Source organism: Channa argus, chromosome 15 (genome assembly GCF_033026475.1).
Source record: "Channa argus isolate prfri chromosome 15, Channa argus male v1.0, whole genome shotgun sequence".
NCBI lineage: Eukaryota > Metazoa > Chordata > Actinopteri > Anabantiformes > Channidae > Channa > Channa argus.
In genome coordinates, this window is record NC_090211.1 from 15,637,724 (window position 1) to 15,658,216 (window position 20,493).

General features: G+C 39.1%; 2 protein-coding genes across 3 annotated transcripts; both read left to right on the top strand.

Moving 5' to 3' along the window:
• The first annotated feature begins 64 nt into the window (after positions 1–64).
• Positions 65–9,978, top strand: LOC137100625 (jupiter microtubule associated homolog 1-like). Of its 2 annotated transcripts, none has more exons than XM_067478513.1 (5): positions 65–271; positions 2,689–2,831; positions 6,285–6,433; positions 7,156–7,186; positions 9,397–9,978. In XM_067478513.1, exons 1-5 carry the CDS (start codon positions 216–218, stop codon positions 9,543–9,545), a joined length of 528 nt encoding a protein of 175 aa, XP_067334614.1. In that variant the 5' UTR covers positions 65–215; the 3' UTR covers positions 9,546–9,978. The 2 variants fall into 2 exon arrangements, with proteins under 2 accessions (XP_067334614.1, XP_067334615.1); XM_067478514.1 differs by lacking the exon at positions 65–271 and adding an exon at positions 465–622.
• An 8,044-nt stretch (positions 9,979–18,022) lies between these two features.
• Positions 18,023–20,493, top strand: LOC137100627 (uncharacterized). The gene is made up of 4 exons (XM_067478517.1): positions 18,023–18,168; positions 18,316–18,651; positions 19,303–19,427; positions 19,892–20,493. Exons 1-4 carry the CDS (start codon positions 18,102–18,104, stop codon positions 19,976–19,978), a joined length of 615 nt encoding a protein of 204 aa, XP_067334618.1. The 5' UTR covers positions 18,023–18,101; the 3' UTR covers positions 19,979–20,493.

A 20,493-nucleotide genomic window follows, 5' to 3' on the forward strand; every position in this document is an offset into this window, starting at 1 on the left:
GACGTTTTGTCCAATCAGAGCCGGCCGAACGCTTTGTGGGCTGAGTCTCGTGGGCTGGCACCGCAGAACCTGCGGATCTGGCCTTCGTTATGTTTTTCAGTATCGGGTGGAGTCTGCATCCAGTCGCATCTCTGCGGGGCGAAAGTGGAGGAATTTTTTAATAACTTTTTCACTGACTGTTTGCTACCGCCAAGGCTTCGAAATACTTCATAGACATGACGACAACGACCACCTTTCAAGGACTCGAGCCCGGTGCTAAAAGCAGTTCCAGGTAAAAGGAGTTGAAAACCTTTCATGGAGGAACAAAAGAAGTGGGATGTGGGCAAAGCCTCTGAGCTAACAGACGCCTTCTGCTCTTGCTTAAAGGCAGCCTGCTACCTTTACACTAGCCCGCTGGTGACTGGCGAGGGATCTTTCTGGATTTAGCTGAACTGTCACATAGTCTTGCTAATTAAGTTAATCTTGTTGGGTTGCACCACAACCCTTAGCCTCACCAAGTTAGGTAGGTTATCCGGGTCTGGGCTTTGTAGAATAATTCAGCGAGCATCAGAAAGAAAAGAGCGCTGGCAAGTACCCGAATGGATCATCCGATTTTGGGAAATAACGGACAAAGCTTTCTGAGGTTAGCTTCAGCTGGTTATATTGCCGACTACAAATAACTTTTTTGTAGTTCAAGTCACAGCCCATCTCCCGTGGTGATTTCTAAATGTGTTGCCCTTTGCAGTTGTGAATGCTGCTATTCTTAGTCTATTAACTGTGCAGTCGGCTTTGCGTTCAATATTTTGAAAGAGCGTGGGAATAGTTAATAACATATAGTCCAAATATGTGATTGATTACAGGAACAAGCCTAGACTAGACTTGGGTCTGCAAATGTCATTATCTCTGATTTGGTTCATTGTTGGTTAAGGAGATCAGCAGCCCAGGAAAACTCACATTTTCGGTTTTGCGATTTCAGTGGATCATATTTCCTACGCCTTTCCCAAGATCTTTGAAATGTTGAAATCAGAGGAAAACACCTTAGGAGGACCATTTAGTCATGCAGTCATAGCTTCCAGTAAAGTGATGCGTCTCGTCTGGATGCATTATTCTCCCCTTTGCAGTGAAAATAAGAAAATGGCTTAAAATTAAAGGTGTCTAATTGATTTTATTTTTTTAAAGGGAATACTAGTATTTTCACATTTGCCTTTGCTGAGTGAGCATGTAAAATCTCGGTCAGGCATCAGACGTTTTGAAGTGGCATGCTGTTTTCTGATGATGCGGGGGCTAGGGTGGGGGCTTTGAGCTAGCTAAGCCTGTAAATCTTTACTTAGCTCTTTTTCTTGTTGTCTTTAAAGCCCCTTTTACAAGCTACTGGTCATTTCTGCTGCTGGCTGACCAAACGGATCTGTAGAGCAGCAACTTGAGCAGAATTAGGCTAAAATCTTAGTAGGCCATCAAAAGCCTCCCACCCTGTCTTATCAGACATGCTGCCTTTAGCTGTAGGGCTCAGCTAGATCTCATTGGCCTGAAGCTACGGATTCTGAACATTAATGCCATTTTATTGATAATATTTGCTGTTTCATTTTAGGGTGGGGTCTGCTGCCAGGCAGCAAAAAGCTTCCCCCCCCCCATCCCAATCTGTGTGGAAAACATGAGCTCATCCTCTCTGGCCGGGAGGTGAAGTCTGGTTTAGGCATTACTGTGACAGCCAAACGTGACAGACATTAGTGTGCGCACAAGAGTTGATTGAGAAAATTCATGCCAGTGCGGTGCATGCTGTGTGGATTTTCCTTTTCTAGTTGCTGTATAGTTCTGCTTTCAGATCTGAGTTGATTTTTGGACTCCCATCTGCCTGCCTGGCCCTTGGACAGCTGCTCAGTGTGTCAGCTGGTGGCTTCAGGGACTCTGAGGAGAGGAGAGTTTGCTGGAAAAAAGAGGGAGGGGTCCAGCAGGGGGCTCAGCAAGCACATCAGTTTCTGTCCTCCACCCCAACTGTCCTTCAGCAAAGCAAGGCAAAAAGGGTGTCCCTACTCATTATCGTGTCCCTTTTGTTCAGCATGTGGTAAAGGGAATGTCAATGGAAAGTAGGTATTGTTTACCATACAGTGGTCTGCCTGCAGCCTCTCTGTATTGTTCTAGAATAATACAGAGAGGCTAATTATTAGGTGACCTATATTAAATGTAGACCTTAGAATTTTCACCCCTTTTTGTAATATTGACCTAAAAGATGCACTAAATTTGATTTACTCATTAAATGATAAAATAACAATGCTCCCAGTAACTGACACCAACCCCACGTGTGTCACTGCAAAGGAATCTATGCTGAGGAGAGGCAGCAGTTAGCCAGCTAACTGTGGTTATATGTGACTAGAGTCAGCTGCAGGGTTGAGATTGTGACTGTCTGTCTGACAGACTGACAGCCGGGGCTTAGAGTATAGAGACCTTGCTCATAGCCTGTGTGTGTGTGAGTAAGAGATATGTGTTTGAAAGGGTTAGGGTGGAGTAGGGAGAAGGCTGTGCGTAGCTTAAGGCATCCTCATGTTTTATTTCAATATTGATTTAGTTTTTTTGTGCTGTGCAGCTGATCAGGGGGCATGTGACCTGGAGAGCTTGTGTTTATTAGTTTGGTAAAAACAGAGGGGGGATGGAAGCATGGCGTGCAGGATGTCAATCAACTGTTATTTTAATCCTTCATTTGTCACTCTTCAGGGTACTACGACCGCCAGGCGGGGATACCAGCTTCTCCTTTGGTACAGACGACAACACGACACCCCAGCGGAAGAACAAGATGGCCTCCAGCATCTTTGCAGAACCTGAGGATCCGCATGCTCATCGGAGGAACAATCCACCCAGTAACTCAACCTTCATCACTCTACACCAGCTTAGTTCATTTTCCATCTCATAATATCAGAGCAGAAAGCATGAAAACTGTAGGGTTGTGATTTACACAGTAACATCAGCAGTGGTTTGAGTTTTGCATCAAGGAGCGTGTATAAGCACAAAGAGAAGAGCAAGTTCATTCTTGCTAAAGTAGACAGAACTACTTTTGCGAGACTGAAGAAGGCTTAAGTAAGCAAAAAGCACCGTGGAATTAATTCTTTTAACTTGAGCTAGGAGACGATACAAACTGGAGCGTTATTTAGTATGTTTCCATTTAGGTTCTCAGAAAGAACATCCCACAAGTGTAATAGCCAAAATCCCTGGAGCACTGGGATAAGGGTAATTTGAAACTACGCTTTGATAAATAGGGATAAGGCTCAGCCCTCAGTGGAAAGAAACATGTCACTTAAAATGTATTAATTGTTGAAATGTGTGGCCTTGTATAGACACGAGGGAAGTTTTATTTAAAGTTAAAAGAAAATCAGGCAGTTGCTGCAGCATCAGTAGTGTGAGACCTGTGAATGGCTTTGAGTTGTGAAGGTTACTGCTAATGTATGACCACAGTTGCTTAAATGAAACATTAATGTCTCCTGATGTTATTGTGCTTGCCATTATGTTTATTATAATCCAGATAAAACTTTAGCCTAGTATAATTCAGTATGCATCATCTTTCTTGCTTTGTTGCTTGGATATTTGTACCCAACTATACAGCATTAGATTAAGGCTCAAAGTTGTCAGCAGTCAGTTAATTTCCATTTCAGCGCAGGGCCATGAGTTTCTCACATGTCAGGGTTTGCATATTTTCACACTGGACACTTTGTAGAAAACCATTTACACGGTATATTACATTTTCTGGTTTTGTGGACAATGAGGAATTTGCATTAAAATCATTACTGTGACCCTTTACAGCCAACAGCTGCTGACATTAAAACCTTTTCCTGCTTGCATTGTTTCAATGGGGTCAAGTTCAGGCGAGCCTGCTCATAGTTGCCCCACTTTAGTGGATACAACTGGACGAGGATATGGATAGGCCTACTTGTTTCAGCCTCAGTGAGCATGGTTTATTACTATAACAGGTTTTCTAAGCATTGTGTGATGTGCCTGGCATGTGAACAAACTCCTAGTCCAGATGAATAAGGTTGTTTGCTTTGGCATGGAGTCCTGTGTATTATCCTTATTTAGTTATTTATTTATTTATTTATTTTAAAAATCCAACAGTGTACACTTGGTTGAGAATAATATCTTGCAGTACATACTCATGCCTCCTGCCAACAGTTTGCAACATTGGTTTTAGCCTTTTTTCTCATTGCAAAAAGTGAGGAATGCTTTTACATAGTATGCATCCTTAACCGCTGTGCAAAAAGTCAGACCGAGCAACTGGTTTTCATGATTACTACACGTCTGTCCTGGTCTGACCAAAAAAAAAGAGAGCAGACCTGTAAGCGTGGCTATGGTTGTATAATTTGGTCATTCAGAATTCAAGTATCTAATTATCCACAACCTCAAACAAAGTCAAGACTATGCTTTTATCTGAAATTACTACCTATTCACTTATTCACTATTTTATATTGGATGTACGTTTAGTACTTTTAGTGAATACTGAACAGAGAGTTGCGTAATTTTGCCTCATCACTAACAGCTGTAGATACAATAATAATGACTTTAACTGTAAAGCATTGCATTAAGATGTGGAACCTTGCATTATTTAAGGGCATTCAAGTACACTAAATAGTGAACACATTTACACACTCAACATTCAGACATTCAATTAAATGACAGACAGTGGAATGCCCTGTTAGCCAAATGGTTACAGCACATGGCACATAATCACAGCATCCTGCATTTGAATCTGGTGGGGACTTTAGCCTCATGTCACATCAACTCTCTCGCTGTATGTTTTCTGTCCACCTCTTTAATAAAGAATGTCAAATTAAGCCATAATGCTCCAAAAGGAGTTTTATTTACTCTGAATAATCCAGGAAATTCAGTGTGAACTGTTTTTTGAAAGATGTTTTCCATTTTAAATAAATATTTCCAATTAAATCAAAGTCTGTGGTCTAGCCAAAGTGACCAGGTTGGTTTCTGGATATGTTGCTATTTTTCCAAGTGTCAAAAATCAATGGAATTTAATTGACCACAACTGAAGTGGGGTGGTTGGGGAGAGAGCTGATCTCAGTACCTGAGTGAACAAAGGGGAAAAATGTTTTTAGAGATGTGAATAAATTGACAAATTAAGTCAATGTAAATGTACAACGGTATTCTTCAGAAAACAACATTTCTATAACCTCATTTGACTGTAGGAATGTGCTTGTATTATGTTTATGCTGACACATGAGTATATTGTTGTTCAGTGCCTTTGGCAGGTTGTGGGTCAGGATTTTAGGGTTTTAAGATACCAGAGCTGTTGGTTTGTTCAAGTGCCCTCAGTCTCTGGCCACATGAGGACTCTGTAATCAGAGAGGAAGCCAAAACGACCAGTAGTGGGATGATTGCTGTTCCTGTCTCCAAGCTTGTTGATCAGTAAGCTCAGTGATAGATTTATATTATAGACCCAGGAGATCTATAGGGTTAAGTACAAGGCTATGTGCTGTGGCATTAACATAATGCATTGCTGTCCACCCATTCAGTCTAGTTTAATCCTCTTCCATTTGCTATTTGTTGTTCACTTTCAGTGAATTGCCAAGACTTAGAAATGATGTATGAAGGAAGTTCTTGTTGAGTGATAGAGGCCCTCAGGAGTACTGATTCACTTCACTCCATTAACAACAATGGCCACTCCTCTGCTTCTTCAGCAGTTGTTGTTTCCCTCATGACAAAGACAGTCTGTCCCCTCCCAGGCCCTCTGGGCTGTTACCTTATGTGGCTTTGGTTAGCACAGTCTGCCTCCCCACAGTGGGCCAAACACTGGGTTTAATGCGCTTTCTGCTAAAGCAGAATGCAGCCGTTACAGGGTTATGTGAGTTTTGGCATTTGGGTTGTCTGTCTGGAAGTGCTCCACTGTGTTTCTGGGTCTGTTTAGACGCCAGAGTGGATTTGGTGATGTTTCCCATTGGTTCTCACTGATTTTGTCTCATGTTGTTTTAGTCAGATTCTCTCAGTAAATTCTTGCTTTGTCAAATCTGAGATGATGAAACTCATGGTGAGCAGGGTTAGAAACATTTGGGTATAGGATAACATCGTGACTAATTGGTTAAGTCTCCATATGGTATGACTCTGCTGCTTTGAAGACTGAGTCATGCTTTTGTCCCTTGTGTTTCCTGTCCAGCTCTACTTTAATCTACTGACCAAGAGGAAAAAGATTATTATTATTGTTATTATTATTATTATAAAAAATTGAAAAAATGGGGATAAGGGCTTTGGTGTTACAGTCTACTTAGTGATTAAAAGGGTTTGTTGTTCTTTTTGTCTGTTTTTTACCTTCCCAGGTGGGGCACCCACAGGTACCCTGTGTGGAGAACCCTCAGCCCCACTGAGGCGGTGCCAGCAGCCTCTTCTCTTCCCTAAGAACCCAGAACCGGAACTGACCACCATCCACAACTCTGGAGCAGCCATGGTGTGGAACCAGAGACGAGAGGTAACTCATTTAATCTGACAGACGCTGTTTCCAAAACAGTGTCACATCCTAGTTTGAGGCTTGAAAGCACATGCTTATAGATTAAGTATAATTCTTAACAGTTCAGTGGAAAATTCACTGAGGGTGGATGTGTTTTATCCATGTATTTGAAACTGACCCAGGATGTTTTTTCATGGATATTCTCCACTGACATTTGTAATCCCTGTGGAGGTTTACATTTTATTCTAAGAATGAGCTAATCTTTGCTGCCTGACACGGGTAGAATTTTCTAATTCAGCAATTTCAATGACATCAAAAAACAGAGTGAAATACAATATCAGTCACGAGAGAACCACTAAACAAAGACATGGCCTATGTACTAGAAATATAAAACTACACAAGGGTCAGAAATCTCTTTTCTGGTGTATTTTAATTGTTGAGAATTAGCTAGGGGTTCAACAGAGGCCTCCTATTTGTGAAATTACTTTCTGGATGGTGTTCGGGTATAAGAATAACTTTTGTAAACATTATTTCCTTTTTTGGTTTTCTGACATTAATAAAAGTTCTTTGTGTGAGAAGAAGTTAACAGAAAGGATGTAGTGCATCTACCAGCAATGGCCGTTGTTATATGAAGTTCGGATGCTTGTCACAAAGAGGAAGTGATATGATTCAGATATAAGAATGCAGGAAAGCCCTTTGGTTCAATGAGGTTATAACATTTTTGTCCTGTGTTTTCATTGTAGATGGAGAATGGCCAAGACCCAGCAAATGATGGTGAGTGTTTCTCTCACTCACTGTCGAAACAGCATGAATCAGATTAGTATTCAGAATCAGATTATTAAGTGAATAGCTCTACAGCATAAAAAGGATTTTTTTAAGACACACTACACATGCTCCCCTTCTCAAAGTCAACATCTCATAATGCCTTTGATGTGGTTTGCCCCTGTCATGATGGTGTGACTGACTGTAGTCAGCAGCTGTTCTTTGATAGCAGGCTTCTCTTAGTATGAAAAGCTTTTTATTAACCTCCAGGTGCATGTTTGGAAGAGAGTGTCTGGCTCCTCTGATAATGGAGGGTTTGACCACACATTCCACTAAGCCTGTAGAAATCATTATTTAGCCATTTTTATTTGCAGATGGATTGTGTTTTTTATATATATATATATATATATATATATATATATATATATATATATATATATATATATATATATATATATATATATATATATATATATATATATATATATATATATATATATATATATATATATATATAATAAAAAATTGGGTGTGTATTGATGTTTACATGTTCATCAAAAGCACTCCAGTTAATAACACACTGTAAGATGTAAGTAGCTCCCAGAAATGGTTAATTTTCACTCCGATGAGGTCAGCCAGAAGAAGAGCACACAACAGTAAACAATGTTGTTTTGCTGAGGTACAGACACTTTAAATGTGAGTTTATGGCTCCACATTTGTCAGGTTCTGTACTACTAATATCTGTGGCATATAAAATATATATATATCTACATCCTCTGGAGTCAAGCAGTGAATATTTAGTAGATAAGTGTCATTATCTACAGTAGTAATTGTATGTAATAATAAAACAGCTAACCTTCTTTTAAACATTTCTAAATTTATAAGCAGATCCATTTTAGATCTGCACTTACTACAAGATACAGCCAAAAGACAAAGGAATACAACTCAATTTCAAGGCATGTGTTAAAACTGAAGTTGACCAAAGTGCTTCAAAACCAGAACTATTAGATTATACAATTGATGATTGTAATCACATAAAAACACAGAAAAGATAAAAAAATACAATCATACATAAGTCATATAATACTATTGAATACTAATATCTGGGGAGGGGGGCAGTTTTTTGCAAAGAATAGTAATTTGTTCCACAGTGAGGAGTCAGCAACAGAAAATGCTTTATCACCTGTTGGGTTTTTTTTTTTTAAACTGGGTCTGTGAAATGGAAAGAAGTAATTGGTCAGCAACTCTGAAGTTGAATAGGGGATAAGGAGCTCCGAGATCTAGCCTGGTCCCAGGTTATGTCATGCTTTAAAAACAAATGACAAAATGGCTTTTTTAACTGAACAATGGTAAAGAAAGGTCTATGAAGGGGAGATGTGGGAGTCTCACTGCCACAGGTGATTTAAGGATGATTGAATGAGAATTACATAAAGAGAGTTGCAGTGGTGAAGAACTAGGGTTCATGATACAAGAAATGCTGGTCTAAACAGTTATTTCACACTACCATATTTCCTGTAGCTTGTCAGAGTACAGTGAGCCACAGGACAGACCTTTTTAGGCATGTTGTGACATTAAAACTTGTGCTGCAGTTTAGATATTAATTCTGTAATGGTTTTATTCAAAATCCGATCATTCTATAAGTTGTGTACAATATCTTGCTTAGCTTTGCAGAGTAGCAGTAACTGTCGTCTCAGCTTTTAGCTCTATGGTGGAATTCACAATTGATTATTGTTTGAGCCACTTTTGAATCATTGAATTGTAATTGATGCATTATGGTAGATGAAAAGAAATAATCTTCATAACTCCTTTTTTCTTAAGTTTTATTAAATTAAGTTTTTGGGTCATATCAGGGGTCTACGTCAATGTTTTGTGTTCTAAAATAATCAGTCTCAAAATACATAAATGAAAACATTACATCATAAGTTACACAGATTTAGCCACTTTTTTTTTTCAACTTTAGCCTTTCTGTAGTTACCTTGAATTAACCCTGCATTCGTAGAGCAGTACTGCTGCTATTTTGTTCACCAGCTATTTACTAACTCACTCACATGTAATACATTAACAGTTTGTTTTTCCAGATAGCACTATTTCACTGTGGAACTATAATTTTTAAAAAATATTTTGTAAGCTGTTTGGCCTTAATCATCCTGAAATGTCTGCAGTTGCATCCATTTGAATATCTGACATTTTGGATGACTCTGTTGCTTCTGTTGCATTCATAGATTTCCCTGATGATGCGGAGGTGGAGCAAGAGGAGCAAGAGCAGCAGAAGGAGACACCACAGCCTTCCACCCCATCGGGAGGTGCCAGTGCCACCTCAGGTGGCCGAAGAAACCCACCTGGTGGCAAGTCCAGTCTGATTCTGGGTTGAGACCACTTTTTTTTTTTTTTTTTTTTTTTCATTCGAATGCTTTTTTTATTTTTTGAAGATGAATACCCCTACCACTCTCTTCCTCTTCATCAACTTGTCACCTACTTCACATGCACTCATGCTGTCACGCCCATGGGCCTCCCCCCTGTTCTCTTCATCCACCCTCAAACCTTTTGTTTTGATCCTTTTTTCTATTAAAAGAAAAAAAAAACTGTTGATAAAAGCACTTTATGTATCTCTGCCCCCCACCACCACCACCACCACCACCATCTCCTCCATTTCAGCCCATCCTGTAGTGCATCGCGCCTGCTGGAAAAGGCATGACGTTTAGCTTCTCTCTCATTCTTCCCTGTTGTAAATGGTAAAGGAAAAAAATACAAAAAAGATTTGATGCGTGGATTTCTAAATACAATAAAGATTGATATGAAATTGTTTTGACTGTTTCTTTTTTATTTTGTAATAGGCTTTTATCATGCTAAAGTGAATATTACAGTCTGGAAATATTTGAAATAATGCAGGGAAAGGCACATAGTATAAGTTAAGGAAAGTATAAGTATTCAAAAAAACAATTCACTCTTGGAGTTTCTTTGTGCATAAATGACTCCATGCATGGAGCTGAACATTATTTATGTGCAGTGAGATGGAGCCTGAAGACTGCAGCCGTTGAGAGCAGAGACAGGCTCTGTGACTGGAAATCTGCCCAGCCAAAGTAATCATGAAAGCTGCAGCCAATTCTGTCAAAAGAGAAACTGCACTATCTTTTCATGACATCATCAACTGGTTATTTGGTTTTCCTCACAGTGGTTCTGTTTTAAGGTAGTTGCTGCATTTTACTCAAAACTCTGGATTTTTTTTTTTTTCCAAACAAAGGTCACATTCAAAAAGTGAAATGTGATCCATGCAATATGTAATGTTGCTTAGGAAACATTACCTTTAACAGCGCTCATGCAGATTGCCTTATTTGGAAATGCTCATTCTCTTAGTGGGAGCACTTCCTCAGCACAATGCAAAGGTAATGCGGTACACTTTCTTCACCAGCACCTGTTGGTTTCAGTTTAAATAGATATCTTAGCATTGCCTCTTCATATTTTAAGATTTGGGGAGCAAAGGTAATTATAGCTTCCTTTGACATGTTAAAGTGTTTTTTTCTAAATAAAAAGTTCATGAATAGAGCTTCAGTTAGATTTTATACAACCTCCTTTGACAAATCAATAACCCATCAAAATTTGAAGTTACCATCTATTTTACAGTGTGATAGAATTACACAAGTACATGTGTTGTTCTGGTCAAATTGATGTTTTAATAATCACAATTCAATCATATAGCCGTATACATATATTTGGATCAAGCATGGCCCTTCAATGTAAGGTAAACTAATCTATGTTCCTTTACTTGTAATGTGAGTTGTGTCTCTGTAAGCCTCTTACTGTGAGGCTAAAGGGGTCTAGAAGGCAGATCATCACTGTGGGATGATTTCTTTAAAGCTTAGCCACAATAAGTCTCCACTGGTTTAAGGATTTTAGCAGTTATAGTGCATTCTGTAGAAAGAAATTGATATCCCCAATAAAAAACATAAAATAAAATACAGGTTTACAGGCAGACCCAGAGAATGTATGACTTATGTATTTGTCATGTAGTGCCCTCGCTTTACTAGGCCGAATCTTAAAATCCACCATTGAAAGCTTGTTATGCCAGCGTACCAGGCACAAAAGTCTCAAGCAGAGGTTAGACCTGCTTAAAAATGTTACTATAAGAAAAGTTTTAGTGGCTTTTTTTCGGCCTCCTGAGAAACTCGAGTTTCTTCAGAGCAAAACTCAGAGCAGCAGTGAAGAGTGCGTTAGCACAGCGGTGTGTTTCAGCCCTCATCTGCTGTCGTGAAAGGCATGCAGAGGTCACTCAGGATCAGGAAAAGAACTTCCTGCCCTGGAGAAATGCCAGGATGCACGAGTGCAGTCAATAAAGGCTTGTATTCTGTAAGTGCTGTACCCACAGGAAAGTTCTTTTGCCATTTTTTAGACCATAAGAAAGTAAAGTCAGCCTGGATCTGTGGTGCTTTATCTACTATATGTACATATACTGTAGGAATGGAAGGTATTAACCCAAGTCTTCTATTTTAGAACAGTAAAAAGTACTGTAAAATGCACACAGTCTTACATTAACTTACTTTACAAACAAGAAAAAACCTAAATTGAGAATACAATAAAATTTCTGCAGTAACTAATCAACCCTATGAATGGATTATGCGATAACGGAAACCGACATGTAAAGTCCCCAAACCCTTCCTCCATAAAAGCAAAATGCACAAATCAAGAGAGACTGTTTAGGGTTAATTTGTTTTTCTTTACCTGATTTATCTTTTTTTGTCATTTTCTCTCTTCTTAATTCAAGTCCTCAGTTTGTTTCTCTGTTTAGTCCTGTGCATTTTAGTATTTTTTGTCTCTCTTCAGAGATTTTATTGTTCAGTGGTAGCCCTGCATCTCTGTGTCTCCTTTATAACATCATATTTTTGTCTCTTTAAAGCTTTATGGTATTTTAATGTTGTAAAGTAATGTTTCATCTCTTTTTAGTTACTGTGCATCTTTTCAGTGATTTAGTGTTGGGACTACGCCCTGTAGGCCTTTTCAGAAATGGACCAACCGCATTTAAAATGAGTACAAGTGCTCCTACCATAGCTAGTTACTGCAGAGTGAGTACGAGTACTTTTATACTTACTATACGTACTTTTAAAACTATAGCTTTGCTGTTGTGTGTTTTGCTGATAGTAACTAGTATGTACAAAATGTAATACTTTGTGTATCGCTGCATATGGCATTTAGAAACAATCATACACATGAAAAACGAGTTCATAGAGTTCAGAGGGTTTGCAGTGCAGTTGTATTGTTTGACTGTAAGCAGCAACACAATAGCAACACAGCAATAAACACAATGCAACACAGCAGTTTGCTCTTTTGTGCTTCGTGGTCAACAGCTAATAACTAAAACCACATTAGAAACAGTCTCTCTTTGTTTATCCCCCTTGATCATCCTACTAATCTTACTAGAAAGACGGGAGATTACCATTTTCCTCCCCCAAAGCCATATGTCACGTTATCTGACCATTGTGCGATGAATGTTTAAGCATCCTTGCTCATTTGCTACTTCAATGTATTGACAGGGCTATTAGCCCATGTGCAGTCCAGATGAGGCCGTGTGTGTCCCGAGAGATTCGTGAGGAGGAAAAGGAGTGAGTGCGGAAATTAAATGGGGAACTGAGGTGAATCATCCCTGAGTGACATGACAAACAATCAGCTAATCAATATCCCCATTTAGTCATAGTGCACTGACTCAGCAACTACTCTGGGCAGCCTACAGGATAATTGTAAGAAATACACTGAGATAACACAGCTGGTTAAACTATCTGTTGTTTAAGCTGTTTTGTAGTGAGAAAAAAAAGGTTAAATCTGTTCCTTTTTTGTTCTCTTCCTGTCCTCTCTGTGACCAGACACAGATCCTTGTGATTATCTTTCGGTCTCAAAAATGTAACGCCTCCCACCCAACAGAAGCCCTAAACAGGAAGCACTGGTTGGCAAATAGACAAGGGCTGTTTCCGTAGCGACAAAGGGAGCGTAAAAGCCCTCTTTGCAGCGTCTGCTCCAGCTCACATTCAACCAACTTAACTGGATGAGACTGGAGGAAGGGAGCTGGGGGAAGAACGAGCTGTGGGATGGACAGGGACTTATTTTTATTGTGTCCCAGAGGGAGGTTGACAGAGCAAGGGCTTGGTAAAGTTTTTAAAATAAATCTTTAAAGACTGTGGAAGGCTTTATTGAGGTTATTGATGTTGTCTTTACTCAGGATGTTTGTTGAGGTCATTTCAGCTTTAAACTACATGGTCATCACCTACTGTAAACCCTTTTTTTTCAGATGTGAAAGGCTTTGTCAACAAGAGGTTTGTGAACTTCCTGTGGCACCATTCCTTAAACATGTTGAATACTTTGAATTCTATTTAATAAATACTCTACAGTGTTTGTGCCCTTCACACCGACTGCATTTAAGAATCTAAGTGATTTTAGGATTTTCACAGTGTGCTCGGTTTTTACGACCACAATGAGAAAGAGACGATCCCTAATGCAACTCGCTATATTAAATTTGATCTTGGGCTTCAGTTAAAAAGCTCATGTGAAGGTTTTACAGCAACATCTTCCTCATTGCAAAGGTTCTTTTTAGAACTAAACTTCAGATATATTATCCTTATATTACTTTGACAGTTTGAACAGGACATACCATACAGTATAAGGAAAAAAATAAAGTTGAAAATTATAAGCATAACAAAATACCCAGCAATTTTATTTGTATGTTGGTAAACCGGTAAACAATTTTTCATGTAAGCTATTGTTTTGTGTGATATTTGGTCACATAGTGAGACAGCAATGTCCTTTACAGTACTGTGTCCTGTTGTATCCTAAACACGTTTTACGCTTTACTCTCTACTTTATACTACTACTTATACATTAAATGGTTTATAACATTATGTAGCTTCAGGGAAATCTTTTAAAAGATTAATTCATAAGTCTATTACAGTATTTTGTTAAAGTATTATAAATTCTTCCATGAAGACGTTTTAAAGTATTTCAACCATATTTTACTAGATTGCTGTTGATTATGGGTTAATACTCAGCTGTGCACTTACTGATCACACATAAATGTTTAAACCATGTGCTTACAACTACATTACAGTGTGTTAAAAAGGTGTTTATATAGTGTTTAAATAAGGGCTAAATACCAGTAGTTACATTGCTAAAGAACGAATATTATATATCTTATATTTACTTATTTTATTTTCATTTAGCACTGAGTTATATTTATTCTAAATAGTTAATGGCTGAACACTCAGACATGTATGTTATTCGACCACTAGAGGACACTGGAAGCCTTTTGTTATAAAATATTACAGAGAATGCAAAACTTCTCACACTCACAAGTTTTGCAATGTAATCGAAACTTATGAACAGGATTCATGTGAAACCTGTATTACCGTCAAAGCGTGTCTGTTGTCTGGTTGAAGCTGAAAACTGTCGTTTATCTTTCCTACATGGCCCTTACTGGCCCCTTCATTTTGGAAAGCATGGACGCCGTATTCTGTGGACTAAAGAAGAGAGGGACCATCGACCTTTTTATCAGCAGGCAGTTCAAAAGCCTGCATCTCTGATGGTATGGGGGTGCATTAGTGCCTATGGCGTGGGCGGCTTACACGTCTGGAAAGACATCATCAATGCTGAAAAGTACAAAGAGGTTTTAGAGCAACATATGGGAACATATGCAAATCTGGGGAAGGCTACAAAAGAAATTCTGCTGCACTGCAGTTTGCCAAGAGCACATTGGCCTCTATAATTCTCAAATGAAAGCCATTTAGCACAACCAGAACTCTTACAAGAGCTGGTCACCTTGTCAAACTGAACAATCCGGGGGAGAAGAGCCTAAGAGAGGTGACCAAGAAACTGTTCACTCTGACTGAGCTCCGGCTGTGCAGATATGTGACAACGTTCCAGAAAGACAACCATCACTTCAACCCTCCACCGATCTGGGCTTTATGACAGAGTGGCTAGAAGGAAGCCTTTCATCAGTGCAAACAAATGAAGGCCTGCTTGGAATTTCATTTCATCCTAAACACACAGCCAAGACAACACAAGAGTAGCTAAGGGACAACTCCATGACCACACATTAAGCACTGTTGCCAATGTAAATGTAAAATAAGGACCAAGGACCCAGATGCAGAACAGATTCGATGTAACAAGATGGGGTCAGGATATTTATTGTACACAGGAGTGTAGGGTGGGGAGGAACTAAAGGCTTGGGTTCCCAGGCAGAGTGGCACTAAATGTGGCAGGTGAGTCTTTAACAAACACTTCAAGTGGACAGAACAAAGTAAGTGGGTGATGGCATGACACAATAAAATGAAATCTGTCCACAGTGAGATGAAATGATAAAATATAATAAACCAGTTCAGAGTGAGTATAGTCCTCTGAGAGGCAAATCTAAGAATCCTCTTCACTGAGCCAAAAAGCAAAACACAGTCCAAAGTCACATAATCCAGAGAAGCTCAGACTCACAGCACCAAGGGAGTAGTGGGCAGCAAGCAGAGTTACTATACAAAGAACAGGTCATAAATCAGGCTGTTTCAGACAATAAGGAACAAAGGCTAGGAAGCAAAACTGTGGCACTCAGCATCTGGCACAGAGGGAATACACAGTATAAATAACTTAGGTAATGAGCCACAGGTGCAAGTGTTTAGGGATCAGAGAGGGAAGGCTCAGTGGTCAGAGAAAGATGGTAAGCGGTCTAGAGAACAGGAAGTTGGAAACTCCTAAACAGGAAGTCAGATGGTCAGGACGCACAGCTTTCTGTGAATTAGCAACCAACCAATGGACACACGGCAGGAGTGTGAACCAGCACCTCTGAATCACTCTTGAAAATTGTCCCTTGTCTTTGTTTTTATATATATATATATATATATATATATATATATATATATATATATATATATATATATATATATATATATACATACATACACACACACACACACACACACACACACAAATAGTTTGGCCCAATGTTATTATTTTAATGTAATCATCTCCTCGTCTCTTTCCCCCCGGCTTCAACTCGCCTTTCTCCGGCTACTCGCCGGTCCATCGCTTCCTCCTGCACCGGGACTCCAAGCTCCTCCAGCCACGCACCAGTCTCCCCCACCGCAGAAGGCGCCCCTGTCCTCTGCCCCCATCTGTCCTGTTCCTACCAGTGTTGTGATTTCAATGAAGCACCTTTACCACTTGTATTGCTCGGTTCCATTACTCCCTCTGGGTCCACTGAAATAGTATACACTCAGGTACTTAAATAGTTATTGCGTACATATTTCCTATATTCCAATAAAGTAGTATGTCATAAATATATGTTTCCATGCCAAAGTACTGTATTTTATGCTAATACAACTAGTGCTCATGTTATTAGGAATCAGTAGGACCCAAAAGGAGCAGGACACAGAGGAGTGATAGGCAATGACAGTTTTGAGGGAGGATGTGTAATTGATCAGCAGGAATTCCACAAAGTCTTCCACAAACAAAACTCTCAGAAGGCAAAAACACAAAATCCTCAAAGGCATAGCCAGAGCAGGTAACCAGAGAGATAATTTACCACAGAAACCTTAGGTCAAAAAGAGCCTGGTCACTCAGGGAAAACAATCTGGCAGAGAACAACAGGTAACCAGGGCTTATGACAGGGAGGTAACAGGTGAAGGGAATACAGGCGGATTAGGCGGCACAGGGGAGAGGGAGACACAGGGACAGAGTGGAGTGGAGGGAAGAGATGGTGATGCTCACCAGGACAACACGGAGCGGAGGCACGGCCGTGACAAACTGACTGCATGGTTCCCTCAGAAAAGTTATGTTAAACATATCTCAAACTAAAGAGATGAAGGTTGGCCTCAGGTTAAGCATCATAAGACTGTTGAGGGTTAAAGTGAAGTTTAGATTCAGATTAAGATAAAGTGAAATGAACTTTACTTCCACGAGAATCTACTTTAACCAAGGAGTTGAAATAAAGATGCTTGTTCTTTTCTTTTTTGAATGGTTGTTCTGTTGCCACTAGAGGACACCGATGCTGCAAAATTGGTGCCCTTCATCCTGCAGACATAAGAGAGACATAAGGTCTGACTTACTTTCATTGTGGTAAATGCTTTGACTGCTGCATCTCTGCAGTGCACGCTCTCAAAACATAGCAGCCTATGTTAGTTTCTCTTTCTTTCAGAGTTTTAGTAAATGACAAAGTCCAATATTATTTTACTCTGAAAAAAGGTTATTTCAAATTAAAAAATTACAGTACATCCAGTGTTTGTGCTTATGTATTTGCACTACATAAAAGATACAACTCTTCACAGATGTTGACCACATCTATACCACACACAAACCATCCTTACCCTAAACAAGCTGTTGTTAGGTCATCAGCTATCAAATACAAATACAATACAATGTGCAAACCAGCTCCTAAAAACCTCGAAAATCTCTAAATGAGGAATTAGTTGTCATGTGCGAATGGTGTTGCTGTCACTGGAAGCATGTCTGCTCTTGGGTTAGAGACTTTATAATTTATACATATTGTCAAAGTCTCTAAATATTTATCAAAGGATTTAAATTATTTTGAGAGATTTGTTCATAACAAGTGTTCTATCATATGAACTAAAGCTTATCTAATTACTTTTGAGGATGTTTGTTTTTCTACAACTATGGACCTGAAGCCTGTCCTCTTGCTAACACTGCACTTCCACCTTAAACACATCAAGGTTTGAACATATCCGCTTTAATGCTTTATAGAAGTTTAAAAAGAGCATAAAGTTTATCTTCATCTCCGCTATGAGGTCAGACACAGGTTGTTTATAAGTATCTGCCATTGAACCCGCCTCCCTGATTATGCACTTACACCCACATCAGAAACCTTTTTGTAGGTCACATTACAGTGAGGATAAAATACAGACGTTTCCTGTTGAGGAACCAGAACACAAGTGTGACAATCACTGTCAGCATGTCTGCTCTCTGGCTAAAGCTCACAACTCTTCTTTGCCTCCTCTTCACAGCCCTGAGTGCTCCAGGTAAGACCGGTTATACAGTATTTGATGCCACCAACTAAAACAAATATTCTTTGCAGTCATTATTCTAAGGCAAGGTGCACTCAAATGTTATCAATTGTAAAGGTGGATGAAACAGAATATTTGTATGTGTTATGTTTGTTTTTGCAGAGAACAGTGGAGTGATAAAGAAGCATTTGGGAGAATACATCACTATTCAGTGCAAATGTTCTGAAACAGATCAAACGTCCCTGCAACTGAGGAAGGGTCTAAACAAGGAGGTCCAGGTTCTGTACCATGATGGCAAAACACAAAAAGATACTATTGCCAAAGAATTCCAGACCAGACTTCAGGTACATGCAGAATTTCCTAAAGTGGACATTTTAATCAAAAACCTGACCTCTGATGACACAGGACCGTACTTTTGTTTGTACGAAAAGTATGACACGGTTTCCCCTGACATGAAAATGACAGAAGGCAGCGGGTCAGTGCTCCTAGTGGTGGAAGGTGAGTGTCACCCTTTTTTCTTTTATTCTTTAATCCTTTATTATTGCATCAGTGGGCAAGGGTTTCATTCTAAATAATTAAACAAGTTGGTAGAATAACAACATGTGTATTACAGCACACCATCATCCAGTGATGATAAATAGTCGCTTATATATCACTTTTATCTAAATTGCTTTACAATGTTGATTCCCATTCACCCATTCACACACACACTCACACACCGATGGTGGTGTCTGCCATGCAAGGTGCTCACCTGACCCACCGGGAGCAACTCTTGGGATGCAGTGCTGCCCCACATCAGTAGCCTCTTATGAGCTACTGATGTAACTAATTCAAAATGACCCATTAACAGCCATACAGTAGATTTGACTTGACTGTAATGTCTGTGAAACAACTCCCAAACGTCCAGTGCCACAGACACACTGTCTTAGGGAGGAAGAAGAGAACAATTACACCTTTACAACTTTCTGTGCATTTACAACAACCCTGAATTATATACAGCCACATATTAACAGCGAATATGTTTTGATGAAACTATATTTGCTACCATGTGCTCTAGTGCATTATTCTTTCAAAAATAAAATGTAAAAAATGTTGCTTCTGGAAAGAAACTGGCAAAACAATTCATTAATATATCAACATCATTTCTAGGAGACCGTCAAAAGGAAATCAGTGGCTGTAACCCACAAAAAGATATGCTGGTCATGGTGTCTGTCGTGATCTCTGCTGCTGTGCTGATTTTCATCATCATGGGTGTGCTCTTTTGGATCATCAAGGTACTGCGTGTGTGTGTGTGTGTGTGTGTGTGTGTGTCTTTGTGTGTGCATGTGTGTGATGTATGTGTGAGATGAATGTGTGTGTTTTGGTTTGACTCAAAAATCTTTGGTGGCTAGTTCCATCCCCTGTTGTGCTTAAAGAACCAATAGCTAGGTATATGTAGTACAGTATATACACTGTAGTATTTATATATACACTGTATAATAATTTTGAAAAATGTACAGTAATCTTTCCTGTTGTTGAACTGGGCTGCAATATAATAAGTCTTGTTATTTAGCCTAGCCTTGTTGATATGAATGGGGTGGACAAAATAATAGAAATGACAACCTCTAAAATGCTCAATACAGTTGTAATTACAGCTCATTAAACTCCTTTCTAAAGCATTTGACGATTAAAGTGTTAATTTATATGCAATTACTTTTTAATTGTGCAACATTTTGATAATATTATCTGATGTCAGCAGAATAAAACTACAAAAAGCACGAAGAAACCAAGAAGCCAAGCTACCAATGATGTTTATGAGGACATGCGTGGAACACTCAGACGCTGAAGATATCAGCCAGTACCAATCAATCAGAAACTCCTTGAACTCTGTAGAGCTGAAGTACAACTATATATGTGGGGAAACTTGTCACATGCCCCTTTTTCTCTTATCAAGTGGTCTCTTGAGGTCTCAGCAAAGGTCAGTGTAAATGTCAGGTTCAGCAATGAGGTCTTGTAGTAGAAACATTCATGATTTAAATGTAAATATGTTTTTTGTAAATTCACTCTTTTCTCAATTGTACAAAGTTCTACAAAGTGCATTTTGTCACAGCAGTTGATAATTAATATAACCAGAGGTTATGGTAAATACTATGTATTATTTGTATACAATTTGTTGTCGCAAATAAACGTTTTGCATTTAGTCATTTGGCAGACGCTTCATTCAAAGCGACTTACAAGTGAGATACAAGGAAAGCACAAACTTATTTATGAAAAGGTTAGATAATTAACTTTTTTGTACTTTTGGGTCATATGTTTTGAAATATTAATAAATAAATTGCTGAAATATAAAGGTGGCTGCTC

What these genes read in the sequence shown, in the direction of transcription:
- LOC137100625 (XM_067478513.1), top strand. Translation starts at nt 216, where the DNA reads ATGACGACAACGACCACCTTTCAAGGACTCGAGCCCGGTGCTAAAAGC. An exon ending in TCGGAGGAACAATCCACCCA is followed by an intron (nt 2,832 to 6,284) that starts GTAACTCAACCT and finishes TTACCTTCCCAG; the next exon opens with GTGGGGCACCCACAGGTACC. An exon ending in TGTGGAACCAGAGACGAGAG is followed by an intron (nt 6,434 to 7,155) that starts GTAACTCATTTA and finishes TTTTCATTGTAG; the next exon opens with ATGGAGAATGGCCAAGACCC.
- LOC137100627 (XM_067478517.1), top strand. Translation starts at nt 18,102, where the DNA reads ATGTCTGCTCTCTGGCTAAAGCTCACAACTCTTCTTTGCCTCCTCTTC. An exon ending in CACAGCCCTGAGTGCTCCAG is followed by an intron (nt 18,169 to 18,315) that starts GTAAGACCGGTT and finishes TTGTTTTTGCAG; the next exon opens with AGAACAGTGGAGTGATAAAG. An exon ending in AGTGCTCCTAGTGGTGGAAG is followed by an intron (nt 18,652 to 19,302) that starts GTGAGTGTCACC and finishes CATCATTTCTAG; the next exon opens with GAGACCGTCAAAAGGAAATC.